The sequence below is a fragment of the Lygodium microphyllum genome, chromosome 11, assembly GCF_053477565.2.
Source record: "Lygodium microphyllum isolate KBCC chromosome 11, Lygodium_microphyllum_v1.1.10, whole genome shotgun sequence".
In the NCBI taxonomy this organism is placed as follows: Eukaryota; Viridiplantae; Streptophyta; class Polypodiopsida; order Schizaeales; family Lygodiaceae; genus Lygodium; species Lygodium microphyllum.
Genome location: NC_141145.1, coordinates 16,819,730 through 16,843,586, shown reverse-complemented (window position 1 = coordinate 16,843,586; position 23,857 = coordinate 16,819,730). Strand labels below are relative to the sequence as shown.

General features: G+C 44.0%; 1 protein-coding gene and 1 pseudogene across 1 annotated transcript; one reads left to right on the top strand and one right to left on the bottom strand.

The window, feature by feature from the left end:
* The first annotated feature begins 1,070 nt into the window (after positions 1–1,070).
* On the top strand, positions 1,071–5,099 carry LOC148028577 (uncharacterized). Its single transcript, XM_087688462.1, has 8 exons — positions 1,071–1,130; positions 1,223–1,315; positions 1,626–1,865; positions 1,991–2,205; positions 4,171–4,302; positions 4,581–4,757; positions 4,846–4,975; positions 5,067–5,099. The coding sequence occupies exons 1-8, from the start codon at positions 1,071–1,073 to the stop codon at positions 5,097–5,099; spliced, it is 1,080 nt and encodes a 359-aa protein (XP_087544588.1).
* A 1,628-nt stretch (positions 5,100–6,727) lies between these two features.
* Positions 6,728–9,557, bottom strand: LOC148028576 (uncharacterized; annotated as a pseudogene).
* Between the last annotated feature and the right edge of the window lie 14,300 nt (positions 9,558–23,857).

Genomic DNA, 23,857 nt, shown 5'->3' with positions numbered 1-23,857 from the left:
AAATGAATGTGAGAATAACAAAGGGAGTTACAACTCTATTTATGTCACTAAGCTTACAATCATCACTTAGCATTCAATCTCTTTTGAACCATGCCACTTTGTGCAGAATGGGTTGCGCTAAAAATTTAAGATAACCAAAAAGGAAAGCTAAATCAAATTCAAGTTTCTAAGATAAACTATGATGCATGTGCAAATTGTGAAAGTGGTTTTGGGCTCAAGCTTTGAGGAGGTCACAACTACATGTTTTCATAATTTAATTATTCAAGCACTGCTTTCCTTTTTGTTTTTCTAAGAAAATTAATGGTCTTAGATTTAAGTAGCTATTGGTACACCACAATAAATTAGCTCTACTTCTCTAAAGTTTGGGCAAGAGATAATACCCTTGCCAATTACATGTGGTTGTAGAACCTCAATCTTGGTTCCAGCTACATTAATGAGACTATCCTTGATGTAGTTGCAAGCCCACCAATCATCACTTTTAGCTTTTTCCATGCCCCAAAATCTACTAAATGGTCAAATTTGGCAATTATACATGTGCAAAGCACAGATCTACCTATAGATAATCTATATAGGTCAAATTTGGCGAGTATTGGGAATGGTATGAATGTGTTGAGTCTCAATCCTTCGCAAAAATTATTGATTGGAATCCTATAAGAAGCCCAATAACCATGTTACAATGTCAAAATATATATTTGCACTAGGAATAATAAGGCAAGGCACTAGTACTTGGAAGTGTTGTAGTGACGTGATAGCTTGGTGAAGAATTGTTGATAGTCTACCGATTTTTTGAATAGAGCTTTTTTATTGTTACTAAATTGAACACATCTAATCGTTAGATTGGATGTGGCATCCACCATTAGTCATAAATCATGACATATTCTATATTTGGTCTTTCATCAAGCATGTCCACAAAAGTTTAGTAGGTTATCAACTTCTATATTTTTTCATCGAGCATATTCTATATTTTTTTATGGATCATCCAATGGTTATCAACTTCTCACTTTTTGTTGTTTTGTTACATGGATTATCCAATGGTTATGAGTAGGTGCGCACGCTTTCACCTCTGGCAAATGGCTCCACGCACTCGCAGCCATTCTTCGTCGGATGTCCATTCACGAAAAAATACCAGAGTAAGATGCCCTTTTTAATATTTGTTTAGGGTTTTCTTGACGTTCATTTTTTATTTCTCACATATTGTGGAGTTCGGTTTCTTTTTTTTTAGGTTGCATCATCTCCTCGACGTACTCGTAGAGGGGCTCGGGCGGCACGCGCGTCTCAGACATCCTTTGAAAGAGAAGTGCCGAGCTACTCCCAGGTAAGTGTTTATCCTACTTTCCGTTGTTAGTAAGCATACTCCTAAGATGTGATACTTATAAATAGAATGTCACTTTACATAGGAAAACCCACCATACATTAAGATCACACTAGCGGATGGGTCTCTTGCCCGTCAATGCCGTGTTGACATTCTTTGTCCGAAAAGACATGTCAACATTAAGAGACGGGCAAGGATGATATAGCATCTGAAGGATGAGCATGGTATCCATTACGATATTCCATGTCGAAAGACTGGCCGTCCCATAGGCGCACAACATGCTCGTCATCCTGTTGGTGCTTGGCACCGCCAGGCAGAGTCTCGTTTCTCTAACCTTGAGCGAAAGCTGAGTTTGGCCCGAAGTAAGTATGAGAAGACTCAGCATGCGAAAGCGAGCTCATTATGGGACTTACTCGAAGATGCTGAGCGTACCATGGACAGGCAGGAGTATGTGGAGGCATTTGTGAATAGACAAATGAGCAAATATGACTCCAAACGAGATGAGCGTGTGCGGAGAACGCAGAGTCGAATAGCGGATGGGTACCAAAAACATGTAAGTCTCTAACCTGATATTGTTTGTTCTTCTGTAGTGTCATATGCAAATGCAATTTAATTACCTTGGCCTTAAGTTTATCATTTTTTATATATGTAAATACACTCACACGTTGCTTTTTTTAGAAACGACCTCGCACACGAGATGAGGAGGATGTGCCCCATATTGATGATGAGGGTCAGGTCCTAGACCACCATGCGGAGTTGCAAATAGTGGAGCGTAACTCCCAGATGGACTTGGATAGCTTATTGCAGGCTGGTCCTCCATCCACCGGCGATGTTATGGACTCCCAGGTTAGTTTTTCACAATTTTGTGGCTTTTGGTTATGGTTATGGTTCAGGTTAGTTTATGGGCATTGTGTGATTAGGATTATGTTCATGGTTATTGTTTATGGGCATTGTATAGTTCATGGGCATTGTGTAGTTAGGTTATGGTTATGGTAATCGTTTATGCTTATGGTTCTGGTCATGGCATTGTTTGTTGTGTAGCTTATTATGGTTATTGTTTAAGGTTATGGTTATGGAATTGTTTATGTTTATGGCTATGGGCATTGTGTAGTTAGGATTATGGTTATGGTTATTGTTTATGCTTACCGACTTTGACATTGTTTATGGTTATGGTTATGTTTGTGGCTATAGGCATTGTTGTGTTTATGGCTATGTTTAGGGTTATGGTTATGTTTATGGGCATGTTTGTTGTGTTTATGGCTATGTTTATGGTTATGGCATTTTTTATGGTTATGGTTATGTTTATGGGCATGTTTGTTGTGTTTATGGCTATGTTTGTTGTGTTTATGGCTATGTTTATGGTTATGGTTATGTTTATGGCTATGTTTATGGTTATGTTTATGCTTATGGTTATGGCATTGTTTATGGTTATGGTTATGTTTATGGGCATGTTTGTTGTGTTTATGGCTATGTTTAGGGTTATGGTTATGTTTATGGGCATGTTTGTTGTGTTTATGGCTATGTTTATGGTTATGTTTATGCTTATGGTTATGGCATTGTTTATGGTTATGGTTATGTTTATGGGCATGCTTGTTGTGTTTATGGCTATGTTTATGGTTATGGTTATGTTTATGGCTATGTTTATGGTTATGTTCATGCTTATGGTTATGGCATTGTTTATGGTTATGGTTATGTTTAAGGGCATGTTTGTTGTGTTTATGGCTATGTTTAGGGTTATGGTTATGTTTATGGGCATGTTTGTTGTGTTTATGGCTATGTTTAGGGTTATGGTTATGTTTATGGGCATGTTTGTTGTGTTTATGGCTATGTTTATGGTTATGTTTATGCTTATGGTTATGGCATTGTTTATGGTTATGGTTATGTTTATGGGCATGTTTGTTGTGTTTATGGCTATGTTTATGGTTATGGTTATGTTTATGGCTATGTTTATGGTTATGTTCATGCTTATGGTTATGTTTAAGGGCATGTTTGTTGTGTTTATGGCTATGTTTATGGTTATGGTTATGTTTATGGGCATGTTTGTTGTGTTTATGGCTATGTTTAGGGTTATGGTTATGTTTATGGGCATGTTTGTTGTGTTTATGGCTATGTTTATGGTTATGTTTATGCTTATGGTTATGGCATTGTTTATGGTTATGGTTATGTTTATGGGCATGTTTGTTGTGTTTATGGGCATGTTTGTTGTGTTTATGGCTATGTTTATGGTTATGGTTATGTTTATGGCTATGTTTATGGTTATGTTCATGCTTATGGTTATGGCTATGTTTAGGGTTATGGTTATGTTTATGGGCATGTTTGTTGTGTTTATGGCTATGTTTAGGATTATGGTTATGTTTATGGGCATGTTTGTTGTGTTTATGGCTATGTTTATGGTTATGTTTATGCTTATGGTTATGGCATTGTTTATGGTTATGGTTATTGTTATGGGCATTGTGTGGTTATTGTTATGTGTATTTTATGGTTATGGTTATTGTTTATGTGTATTTTATGTTTATGGTTATTGTTATGTATATTATGTTTATGGCATTGTTTATGGTTATTGTTATGGCATTGTAGGGCGAGGGGAGTAAGCGCTTCACGTCGCTCCTCCTATCACCTCGACCCACCCCTATCACCATCTCCTCCCCTCTTGAGTATCCAAGTGACGCTTCCCATTGCATATTCACCATTGGATGCAATTCAGTTGACACCAAGGTGAATTGCTCTCCTGCCAAGATGAAGGGGCAAAAAAGTGCCACCTCAAGTGCGTTTTTTAAAATCCAATGCTTTCATTGTGTTGTATTTCTTGTACTTGTGATTGGTTCATTGTGTGTGGTTGTTTTTTGGTATTATTTTAGGTTAGAGACTTCCGCAAATATCGAGTTCGTGCCTCTATGCTCAAAGCTCCGTGTGGATGTCGACCGGGCTTTGTTGGATGCATTGCGGTGCGTGGAGGAGGCATCCACCCGTACCATGAATTTGTTCGCCATGTAAGTTTGTTAAACTAGTTATAGCTCTATTGGTTGTTGCCTGATGATTAGGACTAGGGGTTTTGTTATTCTACTGAACTAATTTGTGCTTTTATTCATAGTTGGTTATTGTTATTGTTATGGTTATTGTTATTTTATGGTTATGGTTATTGTTATTTTATGATTATGGTTATTGTTATTTTATGGTTATGGTTATTGTTATTTTATGATTATGGTTATTGTTATTTTATGGTTATGGTTATTGTTATGTGTATTTTATGGTTATGGTTATTTCATAGTTGGATGGAGTATTTGATGCCGAGAGAGCACGTCCATGATGTATGCTTTGTGGATAGTCTGTGGTTTCCATACATCAATATGGTTGAGCCACAAGACGATAGTGTTTCGTTGAGGAATTACTTTGATAGTTGTGATCCCACGATGTCCACCTTTATCTTTCTGCCTGTGCTTGAGAGGTTAGTAGTCCCTTTATGCATACTTATTGTAAATGCTTTATCATAGCCCTTTGATGCGCTAGTTTTAATAGCATTCTTTGATGTGCAGGTCACATTGGTCTCTTTTTGTGGTCTTCAACCCTTTGCTAAGAAGGGTTGAAAAATTACCTAGTGATCATGGAGCCATCCTATGCCTTGACTCCTTCGAGTACACTGATTTCACGGCATGTCTACCTTATGTGCACAGGTATCCTAACATTCTATATGCACCCATGCTTTACGTTGTGTCACATATGTATTATGTTCATCTCTTTTGTGTCTATGTTTCAGGGCCGTGTTTGCACTATCGAGGCTTTGTACTGACCCAGTATGCGCAAGGTTTTTATCGGACGTGGAGAAAATGAAGCTCATCCACATTAAGGTATGTACTAAGAATGTGGCAGTACTACTGTCACTTAGAGATGTAACATAGAGAAGTTAACATAAAGATGACTATAATCCCTTTTCGCAGGCCCCTCAACAGACAAATGCGGTGGATTGTGGATTTTATGTGATGGCTTTCATAAGACTACTCATCGAGGGTGGTGTGGTTGGGAAACCAACCAAAAACTGGGTAAGCCTATACTGGTATAAGTGCTTTTGCTATGCGACTTTGAATGGTCTTGTGTGCATATGTCAATCCATAATCAACTTTTTGTATTGCAGTTAACTAGAAAATGGTTCAATGCCACCTACGTTACCACTTTGAAGGAGGACCTTTACCAGTGGGCACTTGGAGTGTTGGAGAGGTGATCTTGTGTGGTTTTAGTCAATTTGTGATATTTAGCTAGATTGTGGCAGTCATGGACTTATGGTCTCACTTATGGTCATGTACTTGGTTTGTGGCAGACATGTACTAAGATTTGAATTCATGGTTCTTTTTGAACTCATGCATCTTTTTGGACTTTTTCTGATTCTTTGTGTGGTATAGAAATCATTAATTGATCTTATCTCTCCCTCTCTCAAATTGACCTAATCTCATGATTTCATAGCACCATAGTCTTTCGTTACATTATTCCATAGGATGTGTGGTCTAGAAATCATTAATCTTGTTTATGATTATGGTTATGATTATGGTTACTAATCTCACGATTTAATGTTACTAATCTCACGATTTAATGTTACTAATCTAACGATTTCATTGCACCATAGCACTTCATTACATTATTCCATAGGATTCTTTGTTTAGAAATCATTAATTGATCTTATCTCTCTCTCTGTCTCTCTCAAATTGACCATAGTATCATGAATTGAACTCATAAACATTTGCTTATTTGGTTGTGTAGTCACCAATGATTCAATGTTACTAATCTCACGATTCAATGTTACTAATCTCACGATTTAATGTTACTAATCTAACGATTTCATTGCACCATAGCACTTCATTACATTATTCCATAGGATTCTTTGTTTAGAAATCATTAATTGATCTTATCTCTCTCTCTCTCTCTCTCTCTCTCAAATTGACCATAGTATCATGAATTGAACTCATAAACATTTGCTTATTTGGTTGTGTAGTCACCAATGATTCAATGTTACTAATCTCACGATTTAATGTTACTAATCTCATGATTTCATTGCACCATAGTATTGCGGTTACATTATTCCATGGGATGTGTGGTTTAGAAATCAATAACAAAATATAACATAGCTTCAACTTGCTTTATCACATGTGTCAACTATGCTTCCCAACAATGCACCCATCATTACTAACTTAAGCTATCAATATTTGCGCAACTCTTTAAATATGAGAGCATGTCACATCTGGTAGTGATAAGAAATAACCTGTTGGATGTGTTGCCAAATATACACACTAATTTCTAAATAGTAAAATCATATAATTATCCAATACGACACTACCATAAAATCCAAAACACCACCATAAAAACTAGCTAATTCCAGCAAATAGAGAAAGATAAAATCCAGGAGAACGTTATCCATTAGATGGAGAATCATGTGTACAGTACAAACATTCTGAACCTAGATGCCAAGACTTCTGTGATCGTGGACCCATCAGGGAACGAGAGAGAAAACTGACGCTCCTCATTCTCACTGTTGTAGGTGCAATACAAAATACGACAAGTGCCAATGTAAGACTCACCATACAATCGCACCGCCTTGCCGATCAAGATAGAATCCGCTGGATGAGGAGCATACCGCAGGGATAGAGGGAGTAGTGCATGGCAAGTATTGCATGAATACACTGCGAGAGGGTCCACCAAAAATGTTTTGGTGCAGCAATGAGGACAATATATCCGCGGTTTTGGGCTAAACCTTACACGACCCCTCCCTCGTTGATGCTTGCGCCTTAACACGCCTGTAATAGATGGACGCTTGGGTTGTGATGAGGACTCCCCCCTCTCATTTGGACGATGACGATGATCCTTGCCATGCCCTAGGCGCGTCTGTGTCACATTTTCCTGGATCTGATAGATCCCACCCTTTTTAGGCATGTCAATCTCCTGTGGTGTGAACATGTGAACAAGAGACTCTTTAGCACTTTCCAGTTGGCGCATACAAGCATCCATCTGTGCCGCTGTGTAGGATGGAATCCCATCCTCGATCCTTTGAAGGAGGTCTCTAAAGTCTGCGATGGAGGACACGAGTTCCCCTTCCTGCACGCCACCATCGGAAGATGATCTCTCCAATCCTGTGATTTTAATGCCACCTGGTCTTTCCTTTATGTCATCAAAGACATGCGCACTATCGATGATGGGGAGAACCTCATGAAGGTGAGGAAAATAGCTCTTCAAGATGAGCCTCAAACCATGAAGATGTTTACAGTCAGTCGACCAATCAGGGCAATCACAGTAGTTTGATTGTACACTTACATGATACCATTTTGCATGTTGGGTGGTGCTTGCTATTTTAAACAACATGGTCCCCTCGTTAATGACTTGAAGAGAGGAGGGATCTTGCTCATACCGCTGAAGAATCTTCTCCCCTGCTGCCAATCTAGCCGTATGACTCTTGCTTGACCCATAGACTTTGAAGCGCTCAGAATCAGCTGGCATAAAAAACATGTATAAGACAACAATGCGTTTTAAGGAAAGGTCAAATGTGCAAATAGAAAGGAAATTGACCACATTACCTATCTCTTGCTTTTGCTTGAAAAACTCCAAAGCCGATCCACCCATTCTAGAACCCGACGATGAGTCACCAACAAGGGCGTGCAGCAGATCCAAAATGGACCTGTTGATCCTAGCATCAAGTAGAGTGTACTTGATATATTGCCAAAGTCTCTCGATGAGGTTTGTTGTGTCGACATTGCCATGTGGAAACATGCGACCAAACTTGGGCCATCTTGCACGCCAAATACAATCTTTCCCACACCATCCATTGGTAACGTATCGGACCACGTTTGGATGAGCGGAATAACGATGAAGCAATTGCTCAAACATATCATCAAACTGCGACTCTGTAGGGCAATGCATAAGATTGGACAAAGAGGCATACACATGATCGCGCTCATCTGTAGGGACCTTGATTCACGCAAGAACATGTAAACTACTCACTGTCAAGCTCATGGAACTCACAAAAAGGCAATGCTTAAAAGTAAAATGGTATTGAAAAGGTGTACCTGTGGCAAGAGATTTTCAACCCATGCTTTCTTTGTGTGGAACCAGCATAGAATAATATGGCATGCTCATTGACGTTTGTTGCCACCAAGGTAGTCAGTGGTCCAACAATGAGGGTCTTCCAGAACAACCTTCGAGAGCGCCTCCAGCTCTGGCTGGGACTTATCAATCACCAGGGCAGCAGGGCGAATATCTCCCATCCTAGAGAGGACTAGTCTCATGGTGATTTGCAAAGCCATAATCTCTTGGTTTGACCCATTGTCACTAGTGCATAGCATAAACCAAATAGGGATACCCACCCCATGTTGGTTTGGTAAAACCGCCGCATAAAGCGGAAGACCAAACACATTGGTCTTGAATGTGCTGTCGATTGCCCAAGCATTGTTATTTGAGAACCTCTTACTCATTTGCAACATCCATTCGTCCTGGACTATCAGTACGAATGGTTTGTCCTTGTCCTCTATGGCATGAGGATTGTATGGTTGGCAATAGAGTACCTAAAAGACCATGTAGATGATAGTATCAAATAGATGTACTAATTTTCACAGCTTATAAACATTTATGAGAATATGTCAAATACCTTGTTTTGATCTCGTAGACGGAGAGCCTCCAAATACATTGCCATCCAATCATCCTTCGAAAGTTTGCCTGCAACAGGATGACACATAGAACATTGACGCTCAAAGCAACCTAGAACCATAGACAAAGGCTTAGAAGGTAGCATACCTTCAGTTCGAATTTGATATGATAGTGTCTGTACCTCCCTTGGTATCATGAAGAACCTATAAATGACACGATCCAATGGAGAGGCATTTTTCAAATGAAACCGCTCCTTGCTAAGGCTCATCTTCGCAACGTGCCGACATGTCCCAACGTCAAACAGGTCATCCTTGCAACAATCAATCACAGTTGGATGCACCGGCAAGTGATACAAGTCGGCACGAGATCCAGGTACATGACCCTCGTGTGGTCCATGGACTCATATAGTGACATCATGGAGATCGTCTTTGTACTCGATTTGCACCTTGAAAGGGCAACCACATTTCTTCGATGTTCGCAACCTGCGGATTTGGGAGCCCTTTCGAGTTGCTCTACCACTGCGATGACATGCATATTCCACTATTGTCTTCCCTAAACCATGCTTTTTGGTTGAGCGAACCTTGCCCAACCTAACATTGTGTTCAAGCATGATTTCTTGAAGCCTCCGCTCAACAAGAGATCTATCTACAGTAAACTCCAAGATGGGTGCTCTTCTTTCTTGAACCTTCCCATGAACGAACAATGGGCCTTTATAACCATGGGGCCTTGTGAACACCTTGCAAGTACACCCACTGATGAGATCTCTCACATACGCAAGAGGAATGCCATGCCTTCTCAAGTCAGTACACCACGTGGATTTGATGGAATCAATTGTGACATTGATACCCTCGTGAGCACCTGTAACCTTGTTTATGTGATTTTCAAGGAATATGCTCTCCCACTCCTCTATACATGCAATGCGCAATGATGGCTCCGATTTCAAGGCCAATGTAATGTATCCATTGCCATTTCTACCAATGCAAAGACCTTCTCTGATTCTTCTCCACTTCTTCAAGTCGAGCAACTCCCTCCTGTGGAGTTGCTTGAGCACCTCCAATGTGATGGCCTTCTGCCCGCTCAAATCACTGACCATCAAGCTGTAAGTCTCTCTATTAAAAGAGAAGTACTTCGATGAGGTATAGGTAGTTGGGCTTGGTGCATTGTTAGTGATTTCTTATGGTGCCGAATCATTGTCTCCACTTAAGAAATCAAGCATCTCAACCTCGTCGCTTGATGATCCATCTAATGTCTCTTCATCCGTGTCGAGATCATCGATCTCAATGTCGCTTTCCATAATCCATGCGTATTGACTACATACGTATATATCACCAAAACATCATTCCAATGCCACAATGCATCCAATGCAAATATGAGAGGAAGAAAGAGAGAGAGATATGCACCTTGTAGTGGAAGTCATGACCAAGAAATCGTAATATGAACCTCAAACCTTTGTTCCAATGATCTCGTGAGCTTGTATGCGCTTGGAATATGGGCATCCAACCTCGGTTCACAACAGCACACGAATGCGCCCTGCGTGCAGGATTTTCCTGTGGGTAATACCGAGAGCTTTTCGGCTTTCGGTACCAGGTCAACACAGTTTACTTCAATGGCTGGGTTTACTTTAATGGCTGGGTTTACTTGTAGTTCCCACGATTCAAAAATACGTATCAGAGATAGTGGGCCCCGCAGAATCTACTATCTCTTACTGCCAGCCCATGCCATCAATTTCAACGACTGGCGGTGCATTTATAGTCCTGGATGGGTTTACTTTTGCATGTGGCAGTGAACATCCCCGAATTTCGAGACGTCGTTGCTCTGTCAGATCCAAGTTTCCGGCTGGTTGGGTTTCTATTTGCTGGTTGGGTTTTGTTAATCTGGATGGGTTTACTTCTGCATAAAGTAGCGGCTCTGATGCGAGCCTTTTTTCGGGGTGAAGAGGAGCCGTTGATCCCAAATCCCCGAGGTCATAAAGACCCCGTGGGAGATAGTGCTGAGGCTTGGGGTAGGGTCGTAACACTGTCGGTTTTTAGTGCGACCTTAGCCTCTGATCTCTTCTTTTTCTGCCTACGGCTCTTCTTTCCTACTGAGGTCGCGTCAAGATTACTAGGTCCTGGCAGAGAGATGCCGGCCTGCTTTGTTTGTGCTCGGGTCATAACTCGCAAGGGAATAGGTGTGGCCTCCCCATCGGGGTTTTCAACGCCAAACAGTCCTAGCGGGACGGACGGCAAAGTAGCTGAATCGAAAGGCGACTTCCGTTTTGGGCAGTCTATGAAAAGATGGGTGATTCCGCACTCTGCGCACCTTTGGTCAGCTTTGTCCCTGTTTTGCTGCTCTCTTTCGAGGCAGCGTGATGAGACGTGACCGGGATGTCCACAAGTCCAACAAGTGACCGGATCCTGTGGCTGCCCTCCTAGGCCTCTACCCCGTCCTCGTCTTAATGCCATCACCGGCACGGGTCGGTAATCCATGAGGACTGCATTGCCCTCATCGTCATGCGAGACGTAAGGGTATATGTAGGTTTCTTCGTCACTGGGCTCCTCTACGTAGTGTACGGGAGCATCGCTCGGTGGGTGGGTCACATAGGGACCAGGCGGTCTAGGAATACCGGTAGGATTTATATCCAGCCTAGGGACCGTTGGTTTCATATCGTTAGGAGCCGGTAGGGCTAGCAGGGCTCCCCTTCCGAAGAATGGATGTGGCCCGTTAGCCGGGTAAAGGTGGCTGTAGGGTTGCGCGTATGGTAGTCTTCGTGGTAGTCTACAGTGTGCGGCATTATGGCCGAACCTACCGCAGTTAGCACAGGGTCTGGACCTAGGGTCCTGACACTCTGCTGGTAGGTGGTTTCCTCCACAGTACACGCACTGGATGTGCGGACGCGTCGGTCGCCTCAACATGTCTTGTATTTTGGCCAATTCTATCTTGACCTCGGCCAAGCCGTGGTCCGTCTCGGTGGCCTTTCCCTTATCTTGGGATGATGGGTTTGATCGCTCGCTAGAGGTTGACGTTCGCTCTAAACTCCGTGGGTTGGTTTCTTCTAGGTTTGAGCTCCTGGAGCTCTGCTCTTTCAGCTGGTCATCAACCCTAATGGCTTCCTCAAAAACCCTAGCCACCACGTCCCATTGCAAGCTTGAGTTGCTTGCTAGTGCCTTGTACAATTCCTCATCCCGAATCCCGCTGATGAATACGGTCGACACTGCCCTGTCAGTTGGTCTTTCGTTTAAGGGGATTCTTTTAAGGAGGCTTCTCACGTGGGTCACATAGTCGCGGATGCCCTCCTTCTCCTTCTGCTTGATGTTCATCAGGCATACTAGCAGGTTGTCCGAGTATCCGGGTTCTGCAAACCTCTTGACAAAAAGGTCCTTGAGGCTATTGAAGTTGGCTCGTTCTATGGCGTCTAGGCTTGTATACCACGTCCTACCCTTATCGCTTAAGAAAAGTCCGAATGCTTGCGAACGTTGGGCCTGGTCGTTGAGGCCATTGGCTTCGTAGACTTGCTCAAACTGCTCGACAAAGTTGTACGAGTCGTCCGGTGGCTGGTACTTGTCGAGTTGCTTGGCGACAATAGGTATTTTGGCTTGGCTCTTTGAGCCCTGGTTTGCCCCCAGCCCTGCAAGTAGCGAGGTTGCTAGCGCAGTGGCATTCTGTTCTACTGCGGTGTTATCGAGCAGCTGTTTCATGAGGAGCTCGCCCAGCGTCAGGTCTTCCTCTAGTGCTCTTTCCTGGTCCGGCCAGCCAAGTTCAGCACTCGCTGCACCTCATGCAGCTCCATGCTTTGCCTTAGGCTCCTGGCTTGTTGGTCCCTATTATACTCGGCTATGCCCTACAACGCCTTGCGGGCTAGCCTTCTCTCCTCCTCTAGGTCCGCAATGATTGCATCTGTCGTCCTGCCACGGTGCTCGTACCTGGCATGCGTATCGTAACTGCTCACCATCTGTTGTATGGCGTCTGGGAATGCGCTAACATCAAGCTCCCCTGTAAACCGATGGTCTGAGCCTCCCTCTGTCATGGTTGAATTCTTGTGCCTGGTCGTGAGTCAGGTCCTTGTCGTTGACGCTCCTTCCGTGCGTTTGCCTATACCTTGGGTCTTCTCCTACTGGTGGGTTTTTTGGGCAATTTATCTGAGTGAGTTCCTTTAATTTTTGAATGCAGTGCTCCACTTATGGTCACTCATGAGTGTGTTGTTCCTCGTGCACTTGTGCTCAATCAGGCTTTCGGCTTTCCTAAGTGTACTTCAAGTGCGGAAATTCAACCTGAGTGCTGTGAGCAATTCCCCGGCGTCTCACTCACTCTCGCTCGTTTTGGGCCTGATAGGCTTTCCTACTCCAGTTCTGGCCGTTCTACGGGTTCTTGGGTCCTGTGCTGCTTCCTGTTGTTCACGCGGGGGTGGGTCGCTGGGGGAGTGCCCCAGTGTGTCCCTGGATGGGTCAGGTTTTGTTTTGGTTCGACTCTGGGAATCGGACGTCCGATTTACCAGTGGTCCGATTTACTAGTGGTCCGATTGTGGGAATCGGACCAGGGTATCAGGGCTGAGTGTCAGTCTTAAGGTCCGCGTGTCCGATTTTCAAAAATCGGACGGGCAAGTGTTCGAAGAATTGGCCAAGGGGGTCCGATTCTGGGTTGGTCCGGTCCGGTCCGATTCGTCCGAATGGTCCGATCGGACAGGGTAGTCCGATTTCTAGAATCGATCAGACTGGTCCGAGTGTCCGATCCTAGAGGTCCGATTATGGGTGGGTCCGATTCTGGGGATCGGACCGGGTAGGTGGTCCGATTGGTGACGTGTATTAATTCGTCCGATCGGACAGGGTGGGTTCGAGTCAAAGCGTCCGAGTCGGACGGGTTGTTCCGAGTTCGAGTGTCCGAGCGGTCCGAGCAGTCCGAGCGTCCGAGTCGGATAGGTTGGTCCGATCGGACGGTTGTCCGAGTGTCCGATTCTGGGAATCGGACGTTGGGTCGGACGTCCGAGTCCGCCGGTCCGATGAGCTTGCGCACACGGATTTGCTCGACTTTCTCCAGATGTTTTATTCCTATTGACTACGCGATTAACCAGTGACGGAGTTGAAGTGGTGAGGAGGAGATCGGTTACCTGGGAGTCGCCGAACGCGATGTCCTCCGTGCCCTGGTCGATCGGACGGTTGCCAAGCTCGCTCTCTCTCTCACTCTCTATCTCTCTCGCTCTCCGTTGGCTGGAAATGGGGGTTCTCTTGCCCTCCCAGAGTTTATACCCTGCTAGTTCTTCCCTGAACACTACAAATTCCTTTCCAAGCGTTTCCTACGCAGTTACCTTTGCATTTACTCCATTTTCCCTTTTGTTTCCTGTGGTTTTCCCCTTGTTTCACAGCAGCAGCCCTCTGCCTCTTCGTGTGTGATTTCCTACTGTTAATCTATCCTTAACACAACATAAATCGAAAGCAAAACACTGAAGTAGTTTTTCCATGTTTTCCAATCATCAATAACCAGAATATTCCAAAATACTTACCTGTTCTGAAGATCGAAAACACCCAACTTCCTACCTATCTCAAGCTCCATTTCGGGGATGAATACCCTACTTCGATGCTCGATATGAGGCACGCAAGTGCTCAAGCTTGAATCCGTTGGTCACGGCAACGTAACCAAAATGTGGGAGCTTTCACTCAACCGCCAAGACCCACGGACCGCTTATTGTTTCAAGCGTTCCAAGCGAGCTCTAATGGCTATCTCTCACCTAGCCGACGCGTCGTCGATCCTACAAATGCAGTGAGCTTACCTTGATGCTCGATCGAGTACCCTCCTCTCTCTTGCACTCCGATAGCTCCACGATCCTAGATGCTAGCTCAAGCATCCTCAAGCCTCCTCCATCTCCAAGCTCCATCCTCCATAGCCGCGCACGCAAGAGAAGAGAAGAGAAGTAGAGGAGAGGAGATGGTGAAGAGCTTCACCCTCTTGATCCCTCACTCTCACACACACTCACTCCCTCACACTCTCACACTCCCTCTCTCAAGAGCACACACAAGCAAGAAGGGGGGAAGAAGAGAGGAAGAAGAAGACTAGTTTTGCCACACACCAAAGAATGAGCTCCTCATTCACTTTTCAACTTTATATACAAAATCCTAAATCCCTTTTGGGCGGTCATTCCCTTTTCCCCTTTTTACATGGCCCGCCGTAGCCTAGGCCCTTTTTTCCATTGTCCTTCTATCTTCCTAGCTTCTTGTCCACCGCCCGTCTATATTTACAAATTGCACCCGACGCTCTTTTACAAGATTTCGGGGTGCGCCTTTTTATTTTAAAATACGCCTTTCCCCTTTTGTCTTTGCCTTGGACTTTTAAGGTTGCCCTTGCGCTTTTCGCCTTTTCTCCTTTTCTTTCTTCAGTCGGGCTACCTTTTTTCCGCCTTTGCCCTGCGTCTTTTCCACTTCCTTTTGCTTTCTTCGTGTTGGGGTTAACAGACAAGATTATGTATACTAGCAAGCCTGGCAAGCCAGTCACTCAAGCAAAAGATACTTTGGGAAGCTCATGATTCCCCTTTTTCAGGACATCCTGGCTATGCCAAGACCCTCAATGCAGTCAGAAAGAGCTACTATTGAGAGAGTCTTAAAGGTGACATTCTCAAATATGTCATTGAGTGTTTGTCTTGTCAACGCATTAAGGCCGAACATGTCAAAATGCGAGGAGAGTTGCAACCACTTGACATTCCCCAAATGAAATGGGAATTCATTAGTATGGACTTTGTTGTTGGCCTACCCCAAGTTCAGGGAGGATACAACTCCATTATGATTGTGGTAGATATGCTAACCAAGGTTGCGCATCTTATTCCTATTAAGACAAACTATAAAGCCTCAGACATTCCAAGGTTGTTCATCAAGGAGATATTCAGACTGCATGGGTTACCCAGAAGAATCATTAGTGATCGTGATTCTCTCTTCACATCACACTTCTGGAGAACTATCTTTGAAGCCATTGGGACTCAAATCTATTTTAGTACAGCTTACCATCCCCAAGCCGATGGTCAAACGGAGCGAGTCAACCAAGTCATTGAGGATATGCTAAGGGCACACTGTTGCCGTGAACCAAAAAGGTGGATTCAATATTTGCCACTGGTTGAGTTTGCCTACAATGCTTCCTACCAACAAAGCATTCAGATGACCCCTTTTCAAGCATTGTATGGGCACGACGGTCGAAGTCCTTTAAACTTCTCAGATCCAACCTTGAGGGTTGAAGCTTCAAGGCAGATGCTGGAAGATATGGATGACCAAATGAAGTCAATAAGACAGGACATCCAAGCTGCCAAGGATAGACAGAAGGCATACGCGGATTTGAAATGTCAAGATAGAACCTTCGCTGAAGGAGACATGGTCTTCATTCGCGTACACCCAAAGAATCCTTAGTTGAATGCAAGAAGTTAAGTCCAAGGTATTGTGGACCCTACAAGATTCTCATGTGCTTAGGGCCTAACGCTTATAGACTGCAACTCCCTGAGAACCTAAAGGTTCATAATGTTTTTCATATCAGCCTACTGAAGAAGTATGTACCTAATCCTAGCCATATACTTGATGATCAACAAGTTGTAATGCCTAGCGAAGGAGTCCTTGAGCTATGGCCTGACAGGATCTTAGATGTTAGGGAGAGACAATTGAGATCCAGAACCTTGAGAGAATGTCTTGTCGAGTGGAAAGATTATTCCGAGGAGGATGCCACTTGGATGGATGAAAGTACTCTCAACCAACAATACCCCCAGTTCTTTTTGAGATGAGGACATCTCGATTCTTCCAAGGGGGAGAGAATATAATATTTCTACCCAAAAATATTATAGATCTTGACCCCCGCACACCCACGTAAAAGCTGTGCAAAGTCAGCTCCCGCGTCGACTAATGACAGTGGCCAAGTGGTTACCCTGCATGCGCAATAACGAGTCCATCTGCATTGTGCAAATGAGGCCAGGGATTAAAATTGCAGAGCCGCATGAGAACTCCCTTCTAGGGAAAAAGGAAAAATTGAAAATGGTGAGAATTTAGGCAATTTTTTTTTACTAATTATCCCTTCCCACAGCCGATGCATGGCTGGAGGAGAGGGAGTGTGAGAAGAAGTAAGTGAGGTGTGTGGGGAGCATGTGGAGGGAGAGGCATGCATAGGCCACGTGGTGGCTACCATCTCCCCCCCTTAGCATTATATAACCTCCCCCTTAGGCATTGGAGGGAGGTACGATCACAGAGAGAGGACGCTGTCGTGCTGCATGCAGATCGTCGCCACGCCAACCTGCCACCTCCTGCTGCCGTTGCAGCGTTGCTGCCGCCCTTAGCTCCATGATTGCCATCACCGATTCAATCTCCCCTCTCATCATCAATCTTTCCCCTCCTTCCAATCATTGGCCTCCATCCACGTAATCCTGGGAAGCAGAAGCTTCTAAAGGCAAGCCCTTAAGCCTTGTGCATACGGATTGTCCCCGAGGAAAAAAATCCCAGCCTCCTTAGGCCTTGTGCATACGGCAATACCTATCCATCTTACGAGCTTAGTAGCATGTTGCCTTGTTGTGCATTTCAAAGTGACAAGCCTAAAACGAATATTGCCTAGCGTTAAAAGATGAAATTGTTAAGTGCATCTTTGATTGGCCGTGGAAAGAATAAGCGTATATTGCATTTAGTCAATAACTTCCTTGTTATGACTCACATGGAAAGAATTGTTAATGTCCGTTGCACAGCATGAAAATGAAACCCTGGACAATTGCATGTTGCATGTGAAGACGCTTGTAGAATGGATTAAGGTTGCATGGTACATATTCCTCTTGCATGAACTTCATTAACGATGTTGTATCTAGGAAAGGGGTTGCATGTTACCTATTCGTCATGTGTAAATTTCATTCATCAAAGTTGCATTTAGAAAAGGTTGCATGTCATATCAAAGCATGAACTTCAGTTGCATTAAACGAAAGGTTGTAGGCATAGTTCCTTGATGTAAATCTTTGTAGGTTTTATGCAAGTTATTCTCCAAATTGTCATTCGTCATGATGTTAGCAAGAAAAGAAATAGTTATTGCAAAACCTTTTAGCTTCCTAAAAGTAATGAATCGCATGTTGCAATTATTTACTCCTTAGAAACAAGCTTAGCATCTCGAAGAAAGGATCGTTGAATGGTTGGGTTAAGTGAGCGCCCATGCAATAACGAAGTAGGATTTTTACCCTAAGGATCGAATGACATCCATTTGAGCCTAGAAACCCTAGGACCAAGCGTGGTGACCCTGCAAGGATAGCATTGGGTTGGGTAAGAAGACACCCCAAACCCTACATCTCTTGACTAAACACATCTCTTGACCAAGAAACGCTGTTGATGGGTGAAATGATCCCATGAGTTAGATGCGACACTTGTGCAATAAGTTGCAACGTCGCATGGCTTTGTGGTTTAACCACAAGATAAATTTGCCATTCCTTGGAAATGAGGATGGCAGGTTCTAGTGCAAGTCTAACTTGCAAGAGGATGAGTAGACCTCCTGCTACATCACCTTTCTTGGGCTGACTTGCCAAGTTAAGGGAAGTTATGTTTTGCCTAGTAAGCAAAGGATCAAACAAGTTAGAGCGACATGGTCGCCAGGATTCACTGTCTTAACTTAAGAAACCTAAGGTGTTGGTTAATTTGGGTTGACAAGGTATGACCCTACCCAAGGACAAAAGGGTAAACAAACAAACCCTTGGGATCTTGCCAAGTCGCAATTGATCCCGGATCGAATGCCGGATGCATTCGGAGAGAAGGATTCACTCTTTAGACAATTGGCCAAATAAACAACCACTAGATTGATTGTGTTTGTAACAGTTTAGGAGCACTGTTCCCAATGTTTGCTCAAGGAACTAAAGATGGAAAGATAAATAATACTTCAGGTTGAAGGCCTAAAGGGAGAGGCAGCATCAGTTACCCCCGACTATCTGCCTGACCCTAACCAAGGGGTTTGTTAGCCGTGATGGGAACATGGACCGAACCCGCCGCGAGAGGTCTCTCCGTTGGGCGCTACTTGGAGCAGGAGGACGCTTGGGTGCCAGGGGGGGCTCTAGCCATAAATCCCTTGCCTTTTGGGTCCTGCACAAGAGGCCAACGCGGCTCGGGATTGGATCTCAAGGCCCGCATACTAGTCTACGGGCAGAATCTTGGATTAGTAATTCCTGTGGATTGCTGGGTTGCCTTCGAGCGGATTATGGATTAGCCTACGGGCTAGATTATATGATGTATTCCAGAGATAAAGAAGATCAACTGATGTAAAGGAACTTGTTTGACACTATTTTTCTATGTCAAGTGCTAAGATTATGTGAAGGAACCGGTGTCTAACTGGCTAATTAAGGAAGCTGTTTTATACGTGTCCAACTAAATGTGGTAGGTAATTAGACAACTAAGCCACCATGAGGAAAGTGTGGTGGATGTGGCCATGGGTTCGTCCTACGGATGGGTGGTCCCGGTTGGTCGGGAACTTTTCTCAAATGAAATAGACAGCAGGGAACTTTTCTCGAAGGAAATGAACAGCAAGGGCATTGACCTAGAGTCTAGGTTACTAGAATCCTGATTTATGTTGTTTTAGGGGAACGGAATGGGACTATGCCTTATGGGCAGAGAGGTCGAGCTTTGCATCCTCCTCGTTTTCCATTCTCCTTGAACCAAGTGTAGCATGAATCTGCTTCGACCCTGACGTTTCTGCGTAAAGTAGTTCCGACGCTAGTTACTCTCTAGAAACTTGACCATTAGGGAAACCCTGATTCAGGTCGGGTCCTAAGTGGGAACGGCTGGAATACTTCTGCTACATGGCAGAGTTGGAAAGACCTAGATCGCAAACCCCGTAACATTCCATGGAAGTGTAGGGCGGAGCTTTCTAGACCCTCTTTCCGATGGGCTGCTAAGACGTGTGCTGCAAACGAATAGGTGGACACGTTACAACTGGTAAAACACTACATAAATTAGAGAGGTACTGGAAGTTCAAGTCAAAGGGGTTTCTGGAGGTTCCCTGTTGTTTACAAATCACCAAATTGGTGTGGAAGCTTAGTGGGACAGTATCTTGGCTTGGGGGAATAGGTACGGGTAGTACTTGCATAGGTTTGGCCTTCAGCCTTTCCCTTGCGTCCTCCACCAACTGCTTCCGTTTTTCCTTAAGTGTAGATCTTCTTTCTTCACAGGTGTCCACTTGTTGCTAGTCATCTGGCTGAGGTGGGGAGGGAGGCTATGGGACTAATTCCTCTTCATGAGGTCCCATCTCAAAGTTTATTCTCAGTCTCTTTTTGTGTCGAGCTTCCTGCTACGCCCCTTCTACGTATCCTAACACATCCACCTCTTGTGGGGTCAAGCTTACTTGTAATAGATACTTTCTTTGTTCTTCGAAGCCTAGGCGGACTCCCACTGGTTGCACTGGCATCTGCAGTCTTGCCTTCAAGGCCTTGCATGCAATCCCAAGCTTCTTCTTAATCGTCTCAATGGCCTCCCTTTCCTATGCCTGAGTGACATCAAGTAGTGTATTGAGGAAGGTGCATTGCTAGGCTTCAAAACTCATGTGGACAGCCGCTGCTTTCCTTTATGCCAATGTTTTGTCTTTCTCCACCTAAGCTAGATGGTGTGCTAAGGTTTTAACTCTTGTTTCATTCTGGTTGGCCCATTCTTCTGCTCTTCTCTTCATGTCTTCGAGGCTTTCCCCATGCCTCTAAGCTACCACTGTCAGCCTACGTTCTTGATCTTCCATTTCTCCCCTTAGCTTATGTTGCTCTTCATGTGCCAAGGCTGCCTCTTGTGTCAATCTTTTCACCTCTCTTTCGTACCTATGTTCTCTTTCCTCCCTCTGCTCCTCCAGTTCTTCTATGGCTTTAGTGATCTTCTCCATTTCAGCTTTTGCAGATCTTCATAGAGCCCCACAATCTCTTCATTGTGCCATCGCATTGGTGTCGTATGGCCTCGATTTCTTCGTCCAATCATGCCTACTATTCAGCTTTTGTCTCCTCTTTAGCATGTAGCTGCTTCTTCAGCTCATTGACTTCCCTTTGGGCCATGGCTATTTGGCATATTTTCTCCAACTGGGATGCAGCCACGGCCTCTTTTTTGGCTTCTAGCTCTACTACTACAATTTTTTTCTCCTCCTTGGCTTTCTCTAGTTGAGAGAGAAGCTCCTTGACATATTCATCGTATTCTACATGTGGCCTCTCTATTGCCGGGAAGGAGGTTGTGGAGGTTGCCACCTTTTGCCTCTTCGAGTCTTGCCACGACTCAGCATCTACTACTATCGATCTTTTGGTTCCTACCAGAGGGGTTCCTTCTCATGCTCCCTGAATCATTTCTTCATTCACAAAGCACTGGACCTAGGCCATTAGGTTGTTGGCATCCACCTGGGCCGTAGAACTAGGTGTGGACATGGCGGTGGTGGTGGTAGTGGGTGCCAGGAGAGTGGGGATAGGGGTGATTGGGGCTTTTCCCTTGCCTTCTCGCATTGCAAGTGGCATGAACTTTGACACATGGGCACTTGAGATCGGCCCTTCATCTCTAAGTGGGCTCACGGGCTCTAGCTCGTCCTGCCTAGTGGACTGTTGCTCAATGGACTTGCATGTTGTGAGGGCTATGTCTTCCTCCTCCTTCTCAACTCCTCCTCCTCCTCTTCTTGCTTTCTATTTCTTTCCTCCTCGGCCTTTTTGGACTCCATGTGAGCCTTTTGCAACTTCGTTTTCTCTTTTTTCCTCCTCTCCTCTTTTTGCTTTTCACGTGCAATTTTCTTCTTCATCTTCTCAGCCCGGCTAGTCTGCTCCTCACAGTTTTTCTACTCCTCTTGTTCCCTGCTTTCTTCTTCCTCACTCAGTGTCCTTTTGCTAGACTATGCCTCTTGTTCTCTTGGTGAGGTGGTGACCTACTTGGTGTCTCATCCACTCCTCCTTTTTGCCCTTGTCCCAAGGCTTCCTTGATGATGGCGATAAGGACCCCACCAAATCTAGTGGTTGAGGCCTTTGAAGATGAAGCTTTCCTCTTAGCCTTGGTGGCAGGGGATTCTCCTTCGACAGGTTGTCCTCCTGTTGGGAAAGCCTTTGCTGAGGTCTCGATGGTCTTCCTCACAAAACCGTTGAGGTTCACCTCATCGAGAGACCGTGCTGCAATGCTTTCTAACAAGGGGACATTAATGCAGCTCATGATGGTGTTGTATCTTTGACTAGAAAACAATGCATGCACTATCTTGGCTTGGAGTTGGATTTCAAGATCCAGAATATCTACCAAGCTAATGCAGTCATTGGTGTGGACCTTTACCTTATCCATTCTTAGCAAGGCATATACATCTCTCTTCGACTTCCTCTTTACTTTGTTCAATTCAATCTACACCCGACAAGTTTCCTCTCTAGGCTCTTGCACGATTATGGTGCCATGGTTCCTATGGAAAGTCCACAAGAACTCTGCACAGTGGATGTAGTCTACCTCTGGCCTACTACTTCCATGTATTTCTACAGATTGCATTGCTCAATGATCTGCCTCACAACCCATTCTTTGATGGCCACGTCTTCCAGGTTGAAGATATGCCAGAACTTAAACTAGATAAAGGCTCATGTTTCCACCGAAAGACCGTAATTTGCTTGTTTTTCTTCTAAAAAAGGTAACTTGCCAGCCTTTTCTTGGCCTGCCATGATGGGAGCTTGTCATGAAGCCATATTCACCATTAGTGTTATTCAGAGTAATCACAAGCAAAAGGAAACAACTACAAATTTGCTGAACTGAATTGCTTCAATGTAGAAGTCGACTTTTCCTCCTATTAGTCTATTGATTTCAAATTTTATTAACATTTTCCACACTCACAAGTTGTTTCATCCTACCATTGAGGTTTCCAATGTGTGCTCTTCCTTTATTGTTTTCCTTATGTGTTTGGTTTGATTCACCTTGTTTGGTTTGATTCACCTTATTTGGTTTGATTCACCTTGCCCCCTCCCCCTTTTGAATTGAGAAGAATCCTTCTGAGGATTAAACAGTTAGAGGATCAAGGGCCTTCAACACATAATCTTAGTGTTTTACTTTTACATGAGCCAAGCATAGAAATTCGAATTATATTCTAAATTAGCATAGTTGTCCATGTCGAAAGGGCGTATGCCTACATGCATGATGTAAGTGAGGACATCAATCAAGAAGTCATCGCGGCTAGCAATATGGAGCTCTTCTTTGGTGATGATGTGATCTAAATAAGGATGTCCCTTAATGTGTTCTTCCAAGGGTTGATTACAGATGGTAGTCAACACTCTATATGAAGTTGGAGCTACATATATTGGGTCATATTCCGATGCCTTGATTGTGTGTCGCTGCTCAACATTGCCCATTATTTCGCACCCCTCTAGCTCCCATTGCAATTGAAGAGCATACCATTTGTGCAAGAAAGAGGAGAGGTTGTCAATTAGTTTCTTCAACTTCTCGATTTCTTGGCCTGTGGCCATGATCGTGTTTTTATTGTATGATGTAATGAGACCCTGTTTAATTGCCTGTCTCTAGATATCTCAATTGCAATTAATGCCTCAACTACTTTGGAATCCTTAACAAATACAAATTTTGACTCCTCCCAAGAGCAAGGGAGTGTACGTACTTCTATTACTAGAGGCTCTTCCAACAAACCTAAGTCTAGTTGATCATAGCTTTTTAGCTAGTGTCATGAAAGTAGTGCCCAAATGCCTAAGGCAAGCAATTAAGTCATCGCCCGTATTTTTAGCTCTAAGCCTATGGCCAAGGTAGTGGCCAAGGTTAGAATTGATCGCCACTCATAAGAGGGTCTAAGGCTGGCAAGTGGTTGGGGTTTGACTGAACTAGAGAGTTTAGCAATAGCTGATTGTTGTAGCTTGAGTTGCTTTTGAGGTTGTGGCTTGGCTTCTGTTCAATAGGCTGAGTTGGGGTGGGTGCAAACTGGCATCTGAGGCTTGAGGGGTACTAGTAGGACTAGATTTGGGCAGTTTGTTGGTAGCGGGCACTACGATTTTGGAAGATA

Coding starts and splice junctions, on each gene's coding strand:
- LOC148028577 (XM_087688462.1), top strand. CDS start 1,071: ATGGCTCCACGCACTCGCAGCCATTCTTCGTCGGATGTCCATTCACGA. Junction 1,316..1,625: donor AAGTGCCGAGCTACTCCCAG/GTAAGTGTTTAT, acceptor TGGCACCGCCAG/GCAGAGTCTCGTTTCTCTAA. Junction 4,303..4,580: donor ACCATGAATTTGTTCGCCAT/GTAAGTTTGTTA, acceptor GTTATTTCATAG/TTGGATGGAGTATTTGATGC.